The sequence below is a fragment of the Xiphophorus couchianus genome, chromosome 6 (genome assembly GCF_001444195.1).
Source record: "Xiphophorus couchianus chromosome 6, X_couchianus-1.0, whole genome shotgun sequence".
Taxonomy (NCBI): domain Eukaryota; kingdom Metazoa; phylum Chordata; class Actinopteri; order Cyprinodontiformes; family Poeciliidae; genus Xiphophorus; species Xiphophorus couchianus.
The window spans coordinates 15474674-15488658 of record NC_040233.1 but is presented as its reverse complement, the minus strand read 5'-3'; the positions used below and the strand labels follow the sequence as shown (position 1 = coordinate 15488658).

At 41.1% G+C, this 13985-nt stretch overlaps 1 protein-coding gene across 8 annotated transcripts in view; it reads left to right on the top strand.

Moving 5' to 3' along the window:
* Positions 1-2154: 2154 nt before the first annotated feature.
* Positions 2155-13985, top strand: part of znf521 (zinc finger protein 521) — a 114628-nt gene continuing 102797 nt past the window's right edge. For 3 of the 8 annotated variants that reach the window (XM_028019798.1, XM_028019796.1, XM_028019797.1), the window contains exons 1-2: positions 2323-3053; positions 9999-10055. In XM_028019798.1, the coding sequence (XP_027875599.1) occupies positions 3014-3053; positions 9999-10055 (97 nt within the window). In that variant the 5' untranslated portion in view covers positions 2323-3013. The other 5 variants (XM_028019795.1, XM_028019794.1, XM_028019801.1 and 2 more) reach the window with 5 other exon arrangements.

The window sequence follows — 13985 nt, the reverse complement described above, 5'->3', positions numbered from 1 at the left end:
TGTACACCCTTGTCCCTAGTGGGGTCTGGAGGGGTGCTAGTGCCTATCTCCAGCAAACTTTTCAGGCGAGAGGCGGGGTACACCCTGGACAGGTCGCCAGTCTGTCGCATGTTCAGGGTTTACATGTTGGCCTAAAATATAAATTTTAGTGTGATCTGACCAAAGCATCTTTATTCACAGGTGTGCACTGAATGCTACTTGGACTGTGCCAAAATGCAAACAGGACTTCTTGACTTTCTTTTAAACATTTATTTTTTCCTGCCACAAATTCACAAAATCCCAGATTTGTTGAAGGTGCAGCTTATGATTTGCTGATAAGTTTGCTGATGACACCACTGTAATAGGCAGAATCATATCCAACAGCAAAACTTCCTAGAGAGAAAAGGTTAAACCTGGAGAACTGGACCCATAACAACAACCTGATCCTCGAATTAACCAAGATGAAGAAGATGATTCTAGATTTTAGAAGATTGAAGTTCATCATCCATTGTTTTATCTGCATCAGCATCAAAAGAGTGGAGGTTGCCCAATTCTTCAAGTATCTCATCCGCCAAGAGGACTGATAACACGACAGCAACAGTCAAGAAGGCACTTCAAATACTTCACTTCTTGAGATGCTTGAAGAGCTGGTGGTGAGCTTCTATTGGTCAGTCACTGAGACAGTGCTCATGTACCATAGTGCAGCATGATACTGTGGCTGTACAATAGAGAACAGTTATGTTCTCTATTGTATTATGTTATTATGTTACTGTATTATGTTATTATTATTATTGTATTATGTTATCTTTTCTATGAATCTATGTTATCTTTTCTGTCAACAGATTCTCTAAGAGCTGTGGATCTTTGCAACTCCTCCAGAGTTACTTTGGATCTCTTGACTGATTTATGAATCATGCTATCCTGTTAGCTTAGGGTTTCTGAGATTCCTTGGTACATATGCAGTAGTGCCTTTCATTTGCCCTTTTCATTAAATAGATGAAACTGTGTGAAGTCTCCAAAGCTTTGGATGTAGCTTTTTAACTTTTCTTCCAATCCAGAATCATTTATGTTGCTCCATCACATGAAGATAAATTAACATTTTGGGATGCAAACTGCAAATTATGCTTTCTCTTCACTGTAGCGGCAGTTTCTTTTACATTTAAATTCCTGTGTCATAATAACTGCTTGCCTTTGATATCCTTAACGGTATAAAACCTCATTAAGAGCTGGAAGAAAAAGTGCAGAGATACCCTATAGAACAAGACCAAACCTAATGTGTACTTACATCATTAACTTTTACAATTGCAGTTAACTTTTATGGTGAATTTTCTTTTCACAAAACTAGATACGGCAAAGAAAAGGCTATCAGGGGTTGTTGTTAATTTTCCTTCTACTACAGCGGCACACACTTGGAGTTGCCCTTTTGACTTCTTCTCTCCTCTCCCCAATAGATCTGCAGCCACAAAAACCCTGACTATTCTCTTACATTTGTCTGAGCCGAAACAGAAATGCACTGCCTGTGATTTTGGCTATACCTCCAGCCTGCAGAGGGGGGAAAGAGCAGAGCGAGAAGCCCACCGCAGGGCTCCTCTCTGGATCTTATTTTCACATCGTGGGGCATAGTATTGGGCCCTTTGCAACTGCAGGCAGGTGAGGGGTATAGGCTGCTGCAGTGCACCTTTGAATTGTGAGGAAAAGAAAGAATGAAAAAAGAAAGAATGAGAGAGAGATAAAAAAGAAAGAAAGAAGAAAAACTCTAATAATTAAAAAAATAAAAATAAGATGTATATAAAATATATCTATTTATGTAGCATAAGTATATTTGTTTTCATATATCACAATTGTTTTTTCATTGACAAAAATGTCCCTCTATATAAAGCTCCCTCAACATCCCTTTAAATTTCCACACTTTTCTATTTCATACATGCAGCCCAACAGCCCGCACAAAAAAAATGTCTTTCTGCTTAACCATTTCTACCAGAAGGGGGACCAGTCCGTCTGCCGTAGACGGAGAGTGGCCGACGGCGAGCATGAAGGCAGAGGAGACGCCAGGGTGAGCAAGCCGACTCTGGGTTTAGAGTTCGACTCCGGATCCGGGGACCGAGCGGATCCGGCAATCCGTATCTTGCCACAATCCCTCGGATTTTAATCATGCCTCTCTGTCTGTGTGTGAGTGCAGGCAGGCTGACAATGATTTCCTCAGTGATTACGTACAGAGCGAGTCCCTGCGGGGTAGGGGCCCCCTCTGGAGCCATCCTGATGGCTTTGGGGGCCTTGCTTCCATTTTCCATTATTATGTGGACTACCGGAGCGACAGCGCAGTCCAAGACCTTGCAGGTTTGTGATGAGGAGGGAGCTTCCATCTTCTCTCTGCTTCTTCAACCTCTTTTAAGAGCAATTTAGACGTAGACTTAGATCAGATTGCCGAACCTAATTCATGATTAGCTGACCGGAGGGAGAAAAGGCAAGAGTCTGCAGTAGTTTTTATGCTGTTAGGTGGATATGAAGTAAAAAAAAAAAAAAAAGAAAAAAAAAGTGTGATTATCATTTTTTTCTGTTTTTTATTTTTTGTGGGGTTTCGTTGGATTTTTTTGAGCTCTCGCAGGAGGCGTTTTGCAGATGCCTTTCTAACGCGGATGCATTTGAGATGAGAAGCGAAAAGCTTATAGCAATATTTCGCTTTTCATCTCTTATCTGAGCGATCATCATGCCCACACGCGTGTGTGTTTTCCCGGAGAAAGGACGCGGCATGACGGGATCGGCACATTCTCGCACTTTTCCAGCTCAACTGTAAACACACCGATCGGGGCTAATTGGATTTTATAACATTCCACCTACTCATCACAAAATAACAACCAAACTCGCGTCCACACCGCGCGGCCACGCACGGCTGGAAGTTGCATCCTTCTGTAATGGCGCGATTTTTCAGCCAGAGCAATTTAAAGATACCATACCTATAGACTATCCCGTCCTACACTGAAATTTACAAGGCAGAAACTGAGCAACTTCAGCTGGGGGTTTTCTTTTCTATAGGATGTCGCGCCGCAAGCAAGCGAAACCAAGATCACTGAAAGGTAAGTGATAAGCCTGTGTGTTTTTACTGGCTCTCTTAAAACATTTGCTCTTATTAAAGGAATGGAAACGTGTGTGTTTTCCATTTTTTTACGCATTTCAATGTGAGCTTCTTTAAAAGAGCGGTAGCATACGGACTTTATTGGAGAAGAAAATAATAACAATTTATATTCTAATTAATTTCTAAAAAAAAAAAAAAAAAAAAAAGCATATCGCTTCAGTTATGACTGGATTGTAGTGACAGTTAAAGTGCAAGGGCAGGGCAATGGAGAATGTCAGATAGAGAGAGAAGGAGAGAGAGAAAGAGAGAGAGAGAGCAACAGCGGAGCGCGACGCTGGCGCACATCTGGATGCGTTAAAGACGCTCCAGGTCGGAACTTGAGCCGTCTGATGGAATGGGGGGGCTGGGTCACGTGATCCACCTCTGTCTGAGAAACTAAGGTGGAAACATTTTATATGTGAAGGGGGAAAGAGGAAGGCTTGTGATTTCTTTCTTTGCGTGCGAGCACGGATGTCTATATAAAGAGAATTTAAAGAAGGATCTATAAAGTTACATTCTAGCCATCTGCATTATTTATAAGTTAGATTATGCAAATGTGGAAAAGTGGGGGTTGGGGGGGGGAATCTCCTCTCTACACACTATTTTCCTTTCATCCCCCTTAGGCTCCTTGGCTTTTACACAGTTGCAATGGTTTGCAATTTGATCCACCATTTGTCACTGAGTGAGAAAGGGGGGAGGGAAAGTGAAATAGAGACAGCAACACAGAGCAATATGCACACACACTCTTCACACATGACTTTTCTGAGTTGCATATTTAGTGTGTTTGTGTGTGTAAAAGGGGGAGGGGGTGTGGGGTTCTGCTGAGTTTTGGAGTTTGAGCTCCAGTTCATCTGGCAGGCATTGTATTTTGCTCAGCAAATAGTTGTCCACAATTTCACTTTCTCAGCTTGTGGTCTGTAGACCCTCTTTTCCCCCTTCTTTCTTTCATTCTCTCCCCCTGTTTTTTCTTTCCTTTCTCGGAAGTCTTCCTCTCAAAGGAAGATTACATGGTCTTGTGGTAGTACATTCATGCAGCCACCATTTTAAATCAATACCCAGGAGAGAAATGGAAATGTGAGTGCACGCACATCTTTTTCAAAAATCGTCTCCGTTTTGCAGTAAACAACTCCGTGCAAACGTGCTCCTATTTTCTCAAAAACAATCGCCACTGACGAGTTTCTCTTCTTCGTCTTTTCTTTTTTTTTTTTCGCTAGGTGGTGTGACATTGGTTATCCTTAAAACAAATGTCTTTTAAGCATTATTGTCTGCTGCCAGCATTCTACAAGTGTGTGTGAAAATATTCAGGAGAACATCTGTTTAGATTTGTGCACATCGACGTGTGAGACAGAGAAGGGATGTGGAGTGAGCAAATCAGCATGCAAATGAAGTCAGAGTGATGACATTGTTTGTATTTGTCGTTGTCACCGAAAATTGAAATTGGGGAGAGAAAAAAAATGGGCTGTTACTTTTGCGTCTTCATTTCCACTGTCTTCGCCGAGGCAGAAGTGCAGCGATACGTCAGAGATATTTCACTGTTTTTTGGATCAGACCCAAGCCAGGCCAGGCAGATGTTATTTATTGTTCTGTGTCTATGTCTTTCCTCGGGGACTGAGATGGACTCATACAGATGTACATAATAATTTAACTTGTCATTTCCTTAAATTGTTTCACTCTTTCACACTATTTTCAAAATAACCAAAATGAGCGTCTATTTGTAGACTTGTGTTTCGGAAAGTCTAATTTTATATTTGTGCTTTTACCCTCCGTATATTCCTGTCCCATGCAGACATGTGTGAGCCTGTGTCTGAATAGCTGCATGGTTTCAGAGTTCAGGTTTCACTTTTTGAGTGTTGTTTTAGGGCAGCGGTCAGTGTGCTCATAAAGAAAGTGTTGTCCAGCAGAGTGCAGAATAAACAGGTGCAAATGAAAGATGCAGGCATAATGTGTATGGATACCACAGAATGTGTATGGTGTGCCTGTAGAAGAGAGGACAAAATAATGCTGTCACAGTTGGCACTATTTCTTTTTCTTTGCTGTCTGCCCCCCCTTGCGTAGCCCTCCACCTCCTCCACATGCATACCCACTTTCTCAGTCTTGGTGGCTTGTGGGAGGTTATGTTTTTTGGTCCCATCGAGGAAAAGGGCAACATTACAAGTCCCGTTTCAATTAAGTCTGAGAGACAGATCCGGCTACGTTATTGCTTGGGGGAATAAATGGCACAGGACGAGACCATACATCATTCGCTTATATGCAAACACTTCACCCTGGCTGCTGACATTTACTCAATCCCGAGCCTTCCACGTTTCTCAACTGTAGGCACATTGTAATTTTGTTTTGATGCGCAGTGGCTTTGGGTCAGCACTCAGTGAGCAGTAAGGAAAGGACGATCTCGCTCCCGATCCTGCACGACCACTGCCACGTCGTCTGTCCTACAGTGCTTCCTGAATAATGTCAACCTGGGTTGATATTTTTATTCTGAGCACAAACGACACTCCCAGCATTCACCCGTTCATTGGCTGAGGGAGAGAAGTTTCCAGGTCTGTCGTTTGCATGTATAAATACATTTTCCGCACCATTTACTGCGAGTGTAGCGATTGTCCTGAAATCAGGCCTGTGTCATGTACACCTTAAATATTTGATGTTTTTTTAGAAGCAGAAATCTGCTGCCACGTAAGTGAACTCTGGAGGATTGACGTTCTGTAGTCACAGGAAAAAGAAATGCATTATCTTAGCCGCTAATAAATTGTTCATGTGTCTGATTTGTGAATACTGAAACACATCAGAAATGTTTCAATTTGTGCGTGAATCAATCTACTCAAAGACTCGGTCTTACATTAAAAATAAATATTTTTTCAAGAAAAGTAAGTCGAAGAAAAATGTTCAAAACCAGCAAACTGTTTCTAATAAAAACTTCTTTTTTTTAATTTCACCGGTGAACTCAAGTAGGTATGAGAAGCAGGGCCCTCCTCTCAGCAGTCTGATTCTTTAGAATCATAGAACAAAAATGTCACTAATGTTAATTTTAGTTTGAAATAACTTCCAAACTCATGTAACACATGTAAAATGTTTACTGTGGATTGTCACGAATGACTATCATAATTAAAATGCAGAAATGCACTGTATTTTTTATTAACATTTCTCATCTTTCCTTACATACTTATTAACAGTTGCGTCATCCTCAGCTGCTTTAAATTTCAGTCCGTTCACAATTAATGATCTGTGGCATAACACCCATTAACGCTTTTCTAATGTGACACAAAAATATGGTTTAGAATTATCATTAAGGAAATTATGATGAAGCCATGGAAAAAAATCCCATTAGCACGCCTGTCAGTGTTCTTGACGTGCGGCTGAGCGTGTTGGACCCGGGTGTCGCGGGAGCTGGCCGATATCTGTCCTTTTTCCGTGGCATGTGTCGCTCTTGTTGTCATGGCTTGTCTGCCACATGGAGACACACTTCTGAATCAGAGACAGTGACTGATTAGTACTACTGCTGTTTCTGATATAATAGTATCAGGATGAATGGCATTAATATTTACTGGAAGCTGAATTTGCACAACCTGCATAATGAGATTATTGATTCGTGAGATTTAAAAAAAAAAAAGAACTGGCACAAATGGGGTTGTTTTCTTTTTTTTATAAACAATTTGTTTCACACAATACGTGAAACAATATGTGAAGGACTACAAATATTATGCAACACGATCAACATGCTTTTCTGCAGCAAATTATTTATGACACTAATCACCAGTTCAAATAATGCTCATTAAGAAAGTTATTCATGTGCAGTGCGTGTCCTCCTCCCTCCCTTCTCCCCAGCCCTAATTGAGGAGGGTTGACCTCTTGACCCGAGCTAAATTGAGTTGTACTCCCCGTGGCGAGCGTCTCCTTCCCGGTCAGTCAGGGCGGATTACACAGCCATTGTGTTCGGCACTGTATCGTCCTCGCTGGCTGTAACCAAGCAGATGAGTCACGCATATCCAGGAACACACTTCGGGGCTGTTTAAATGTCTGCGAGTTGCTCACCCCCATCACACACCATACAAAGGCTTACAGGCACAAGTATGTGGGCATACTTGTGGAAAAAGAGCATAAAACATATCCTCTATTCATACATCTTTGTGTGCTTACACAACACCCCCACACCCCCACATGCACGCCCACGCACACACACACACACACCCCTGAATCTATTGTCTCACACGGTCAGATATTCTTTTCTTCTATTTGGGTATTTTGAATAAGTGCTTTTCGCAGCTTTTCCAGGCTATTTTCCTCTGTATTTGTCTTGTTTTATTTTGTTTTGTTTTTTTTTTTACATATAAGATTAAAAAAAACCGACAAGATTTAACCGTAAATATCATAAGGCTATTTAACAACCGTTACATGTGTTTATGGTCAGTATGTTAAGTGTTGCAGAACTGCTTTTCTTCCGCTGCAATTTTTTTTAAATGAAAGGTTCTTTGCCCAAATTGTCCCAAGTGTGCTCAATGCTGTATCAACAATGCATAGCACAGTGATTGCAGCCTGACGTCGCTTTAGTGATACACTGTACCTTGTCAAACATTAATTAACTGATAGCAGCGATGCGTCTACAATACTGTGAACTAAGTTTTACTCAAGTCATTACAAGCCAATCATAAGCTTAAGAACACATTAATTAAAAAGCCTGTTAGTTATATTTGCTCTGTTCTCTTTGTTAATCATAGTCCAGCTTGTTAAAAACATTCCTTTACTTGACAGCTTACCCTTCGTGATCGCTCCAAGCTGGCTATTAATTATCAAGCAGCCAGGTACAAATGAGAAAAGCGTTTGCGTGGTGGTGGAAGTTGTTTACTTTAAATGGCAAAACTTTTAATAAGTTCACAGTGGTGACAAATCATCGCAAACTGCAGTAATGTTTAAGTTCTTATGGCATTGTAAGATAGAATTTTCTGCCTGAGCTCCCTCATCTCGCCAACAGTGACGGTAATCAAAACAAAAACTCTAGCTCCCGCCACCATCCTCTGATAGAACGGCGGGGGATTTATTAGGACCCCCTATCTGTAGCCCATTTAAATGATCCGAGATGCAAGGCGCTCAACAGTGCTACAGAAACTCATTAAACTCTCAGGGCGTCAGTCACAGAGGCCTCCTTTAACAGGACAAGTTTTCTCCGAAGGCTGAAACAGCAGTTCTGAGAGGACGCACTACCGCAGTGGTGTCCAACTAGGACTATGTCACCATTTTTAATTGATTGAGCTAATTAATTGTCTGACTTTTGACCAGTGGTTTTGCATATTTTCCATATGCAGTACATGGATGCATGAAGAAAATCTTTCCAAAAAGAGCATTACAGGCATGTAAATGGTTATTTTCTGGAAGTCATCATGGACTGGCAAGAAAACAGACATCTTCGGCTGGTTTGTGTCTCACAAAAAGCAACTCGACTCCCCTCTTCATTTTTCCACTGATGTTTGTTACCCTGCTTGACACGGACTCTGACTCCCCTGAGGAAAAGGCTTCTGCCACCATAGGATCCCCATCTTAATTATGCAAAGTACAGGATATTTTGTGCAATTTTAAAAGTGCGCCAATTTCTGCTTTGGCAGTCACTGCCATACTCCCCTACTGGGAGGTCCTGTCAGTCCCCCCCCCCTCAACTCCCTTCCTCTTTGCCCAAGAAAATGAAAGGCTAGAAAGAAAGGACATAATGGAGAATGCATTTCAACTGCAGGGGTGGAACGCAGAGGCGTATGAAGTCCTCAGTGAGACCCTCATTTTACATAGAACAGGTGGGAGACTCTTTTGTTCTCTTCCCGCTGTTAAAATCCATTTCGTTTCTTGTGCTTGACATGCCACAAGAAAGTCTCACCAGCTCTAAAAAGGCTCCAATTTAAAAAGGTTCTGCCTTTAACTAAACACAAGTCATGTTTTTCAAGGCTTGTGTTGTTGTCGAAAAGTCAAAAGTGACTTAGTTGCCATTCACCTAATGAGCAGAGTCTCCATCAAGCTATCTCTATATTGTCACCCTGCCTGTTAGAGTAAAACCACTTTGCTCCTGCTTTGACAGTTATGAGACAAAAACTGAATCTTAACTGGGTATTTCATAATAATAGAGATACACCAATAAATTGACCAGAGAGAGGAATCGGCTTTTCCCTTTATCAGGTCTGACCAGTGATCAAATCCAGAAATGTTTTAAGGTTTTTATACTCTACACATCATAAACTTAAGTTTAATAAAGTTTATATCAAATGCAATTAATAAAAATGTTTAATAAAAAAAGTTTAATAAAAACAGACAAAGGTACTTTAATGAATATAGGAATGTCTTTGTACCATTGTTTTTCTTTAATAGAATCACAACTGCTACTTCCATAAATGGACCTGTAGCAAATATTTATTTTTGATGTGTTACAGTTAAAGGAAGTAGGCAGATCTGATCTTAAAGGAAGCCAGCAATTGGTATTGGCAAGGAAACTGGTGATACTTTTAGCATGTGCATTTTGATTTCTGTGCACTGGAATCTGCTATTCCGTCTAATTTGTTAAACTAGCATGCTGCTTAGTCGTCTTACTAATGTAGTCATCAAGGTATTTTTTTTTCTCTGACTTAGTCGATGTTGATATCGGGGAGGCGTTTCAAGGGAGACGTTTATAATTCATCACGTCATTACCTAGTCCAATATGTTATTTACGTGTGTGGCTGTTTGCCTTTTTGCCAGAGCTCATACACTTGAAAGGCTTGTGTGGATTCCCAAACCACAGGTTGAGCCATCGAGAGCATCTGAAAGCTCTTTTAGTTTCCATATAGAAAAAAAAAAAGAATCAAAAATCTCAATTTGTCAAAGTTGTTTTTCACCGTTAACTGTTTCTTTCCTTCCATTCCCCACCCCTTCTCTTTTTTTTTTTTTTTTTTTCTGGCAGTAGAAGACAATGTGACAGAGGACCAGCACAGTCCTGGGCAGACTGCCATTCCAAGCGGTAATGCTCCATTTCATATTTCATCATTTTCGGCTGGAAAGTGGATCATGTGTCTGTAGGCGTGTGTTTGTGTGTGTGTCTCTGTCTGTAAAACCTTAGTTTGGACAAGACTGATGAAAAAGTATGAGGTTTCCTGTTTTTACGGTTTTCATGGTGTAAACTGTACGCTTGCATGTGTTTTCCACAAGAGAAAGGCAGAGAGCGGTGATGTATCGTCTTGTGTGTTTGTGTGCATATGTGTGTGTGTGTATTCCGGGTCTGCATGCATGCATGCCAGTGTGCCCATAGCCGTCCTTGTGTTTCTGTGTGTTCTCGCTGTCTTTTTTGTTTTTTTACACTCTTTGTTTCCCAGCCCTCTGTATGATGTAAAATAGAGCTTCGCAGATGAATGTGTCCTGTCTCCATGCGTGCCATTCACAGTGGCCCTCCAGGAACAGAGCGGTAATTCAGGTCAGGCTAGCAGAAAGCCCCCTATGAATGAAGTCTGCTTCTGATGCACCACACAGTATATTTTCATTTCATTTGTCTCTGGTAAAGGTTAAGTCTCAGGCGTGGTTATTTTAAACCCGATATGGATGGTTTTGCCCAGCAGGCTGGGGACCACGAGTACACCTAGGCTGCCACATTAGTCCGGCATTTACCCATAGCTCTCTGAGTGCTCCTGTGCAAAACACTGAGGCTGTGTGCAGCACTATAAATACTTGCTTGGCTCAGCTATGTTTGATCTTTTTAAAACTTTTATGTCTAAGGAGTTCTAGTGTAAAGAGATCTCATGCCACAAGATCTTGCGATATCACCACAGTATTCCTCGTCAACCTCTATCCACTTGCTCTCAGCATGTTATCAAGTAAATTTAAAACATTTAATTAAATTGGCCCCAGATATGATGTGATTGCTGTGTATTTGTTGATTTTCATTTTTAAGTAAGACAGGAAGTAGTTCTTGAGTTTTCTGATGTGTTGACAGAGTTGACTGACAAAAGTACACTGTTGGTCTGGCAATACTTGGTTTCAGAAGCATTAAAAGCCTTCATCAGTATTTATCTAATAGAATTTTGGGTACTCAATATCATAAACATTAAAACATGTACAGTACAAACAACCTGAAAATTATTTTTAAACACTTTAAGAATACTATATATGAGTAACCAATGGGACTCAACAATGCTAATGTTAAGATCTGCTTTAAAGTTTGCTATTGGGATTAAATTTAAAGATTAATTCAGTTTTCTGAATAAGTCTGGATTACTCCTGATTACCTCGAATTTGAAATATAAAATACTGATTTAAGCGTATTTTATACGCTTAAATCAGTAAGCGTATAAAATACGCTTACTGAGTGTAGAACGTGTGCAGTTCTACACTGCACACGTTAGTACGGTATGTGCATTGTTCCTGATGTTATAAAGCATTTAATTTTTTTTTATGAGCTTGGACTGCATTTGGTCCATTCCAGTTTAAGATTAAAATGTGACCAAACCTGAGCTGGATATTTCTGCTGAGAAATGTTTCTTTAAAACAGATTCTAATTTGTGGAACCTGATTATATATCTTTGATTGTTGCCACCACATAGAAAGCGCCATTATTGTCCCATTCTTTTTTTTTTTTTTTTTTTACCAATGTATTGATAAGTATCAGTTGATTCTTTTGTGTAAAGGAGCTACATTTTCCCCCTCTTACCCTGGACATAAGAGACTAACTTGCCTCAGAGATCTCCTGTCATCCAGAGCCAAGGCAGAGCTAATGAGTGTGCCTGATTACAACGACCCCCTCAGACACACGAATCTCCCCTCTCACCATCCCTCCACCGCTTCTATCTCCAGAGTGAGGGGAGACAGCCGCTGCATGATCGATGTCTGCCTGTGGAGAAATCAGGAGGGCGCACAAATTAATTTCTCACTTTCCTCATTTGACTTCATCTGACTGATTTATTTTGTGCATGGATTGACGAACGGTCAATGAGAAAATGAGCCGTTTCGAGTGGAAAACTTTTAAGTTGCTGTCAAACCCGTCACCGGCAACTTTAAAAATGTTTCGACACAGGTAATCAAACAGCGGTCGCTTCAACTTACAGCTGAAAAACATCAAGTTGAAAAGCAACAGAAAGGGCTCACCTGATTTTTCTCCGTCTGGCACATTGATGGACAGTCCCACAAAAGCCTTTTGACTTCTGACAAGCCAATAGCTTAATCAGACAGGGTTTCAAGACCTGCCACTGTAAGTTGTGGACTTTTGTGACTCTGCAAGCTTGCTGCAAGTCCTGCATCTTGGCTCTCATTCATGTTTGATAAGAAGCAGAAGCGAAGGATAAATTCTAACAAAAGAGACTCCTCTAACAGATAGACACTAAAATGTATAGTACAGAGAGGCAGGAACAGCTTGATGTCTGAGATTTAATGAGGCAGTATGCTTTTTTTTTACCAAGAGAGTCTGGGGCGGCTTAAGATTTGCAGCTTGGCTGTACTATTGTACAGCCTGTATGCAATTATGCCACATCTTTGTCCTTGTTTTCCCGCCTTTACATATATATTATTTTTTTTCTTGCTTACTTGTTCTTGGTGAAGTTAGACTGATAAGGCTCCCCCCCGCTCTTTTTTTTTCACCCTCTTCAGAGGTGAAGATTGGTGAAGATTGTTTCACCTCTGTCAAAGGAAGGTGGCTGAGAACAGTTGTAGAGATCTAAAGTCTTGGCTAGGTGCTGTAGTGTATGTTCAGAGTAGTGTGGTGTCATTGTGCGGCGTTGGAGACTCTGGCTCTGCTTAGGTTCCGGCTGCCCACAGATCAATGTACTGCAGGGCTCACTACAGCAGGAAGAGGAAGGGACTCTTTCACTCCACCACTTCAGAAAATCATACTCTCTATTATTCATTTCCTTTGATGTTTTCCTGCACTAATGGCATGGCAAGGCGCTCTGTTCAATATTATCACTCCCAGTGAGGGAGTTGGTAAGACAGAAAGAGAAAGAGCATTCGGTATGTTCAAATGTTGTTTCTCATTCAGCTGCTTTGATTTTCCCCCTCTTTCTTTGTACGCTTGTATCTCTTCTGCGCATTCAGGTTTTACTGGAGAATGATGCCGATTGTGTACCTGTGCTTCCGTCAGTCAGCATTCTCTCTCTCTGCGTTGTCTTCATTGTTTGTTCTTAACATATTATAATTGTTTGAGATCTGTATCACTTTCATCTCAGCTCAGCCTGCATCATAATGTTTTTCTTGAAAAATGTACGGCATTTTTTTGTACTAAATAATAAACCCAAATTGTGATGTGTTCAGAACGGTTAGAGAAACAGCTCTTGACGAACACCTTTGCCATTCTACTTTTACGTTTCTTCACATCTGAATATTAAGCTGTCCTTTAATAAGAACTTGGAGGACTGGGGGTGGGTAAAACCGCGCACATCAACCATAAGAAACCCCCTCCCTACATCTTCACCGCTACCGTCTTTCTATACAAGTAAACTCCTAACAAACGCTAAGAATCCGGCAAGTTCCAAGCTTGCAGCTTCGTCGCCTGGATGATGATGTTCTTTAATGATGGGGGGGAATGAGTCGATCTGATGAAGAGTCCTCTAAATCCCATCCACACAGAGGAGGGTACACTCAGAGGCACATGTGGCATTAGAATGTGGTGTGACCTATATATGTTGGGTGCTCAGCAGAAGTTTTAGATTTTTAAATAATGAGGTGCCGGCAAGCCTGTGAAGGTTATTCAATCTTAATGTCCTCCTATTTCTGACAGCCTCCCTCACTCTGATAAAGAAGTGCGCTCACCTTTGATCAGGCCCGCCGACACGTGTCGACAGAAGCTGCTCACTGGTTAAAATAAATTCTTAATTTGAACTTGGGGGTGGGTGGTTGCAGGGTGGTTTGCCAGGGAGGGAGACGAGTGGGGGGGAGTCGTGAGATGAGGATCTCTTGAAAACGATGGAAG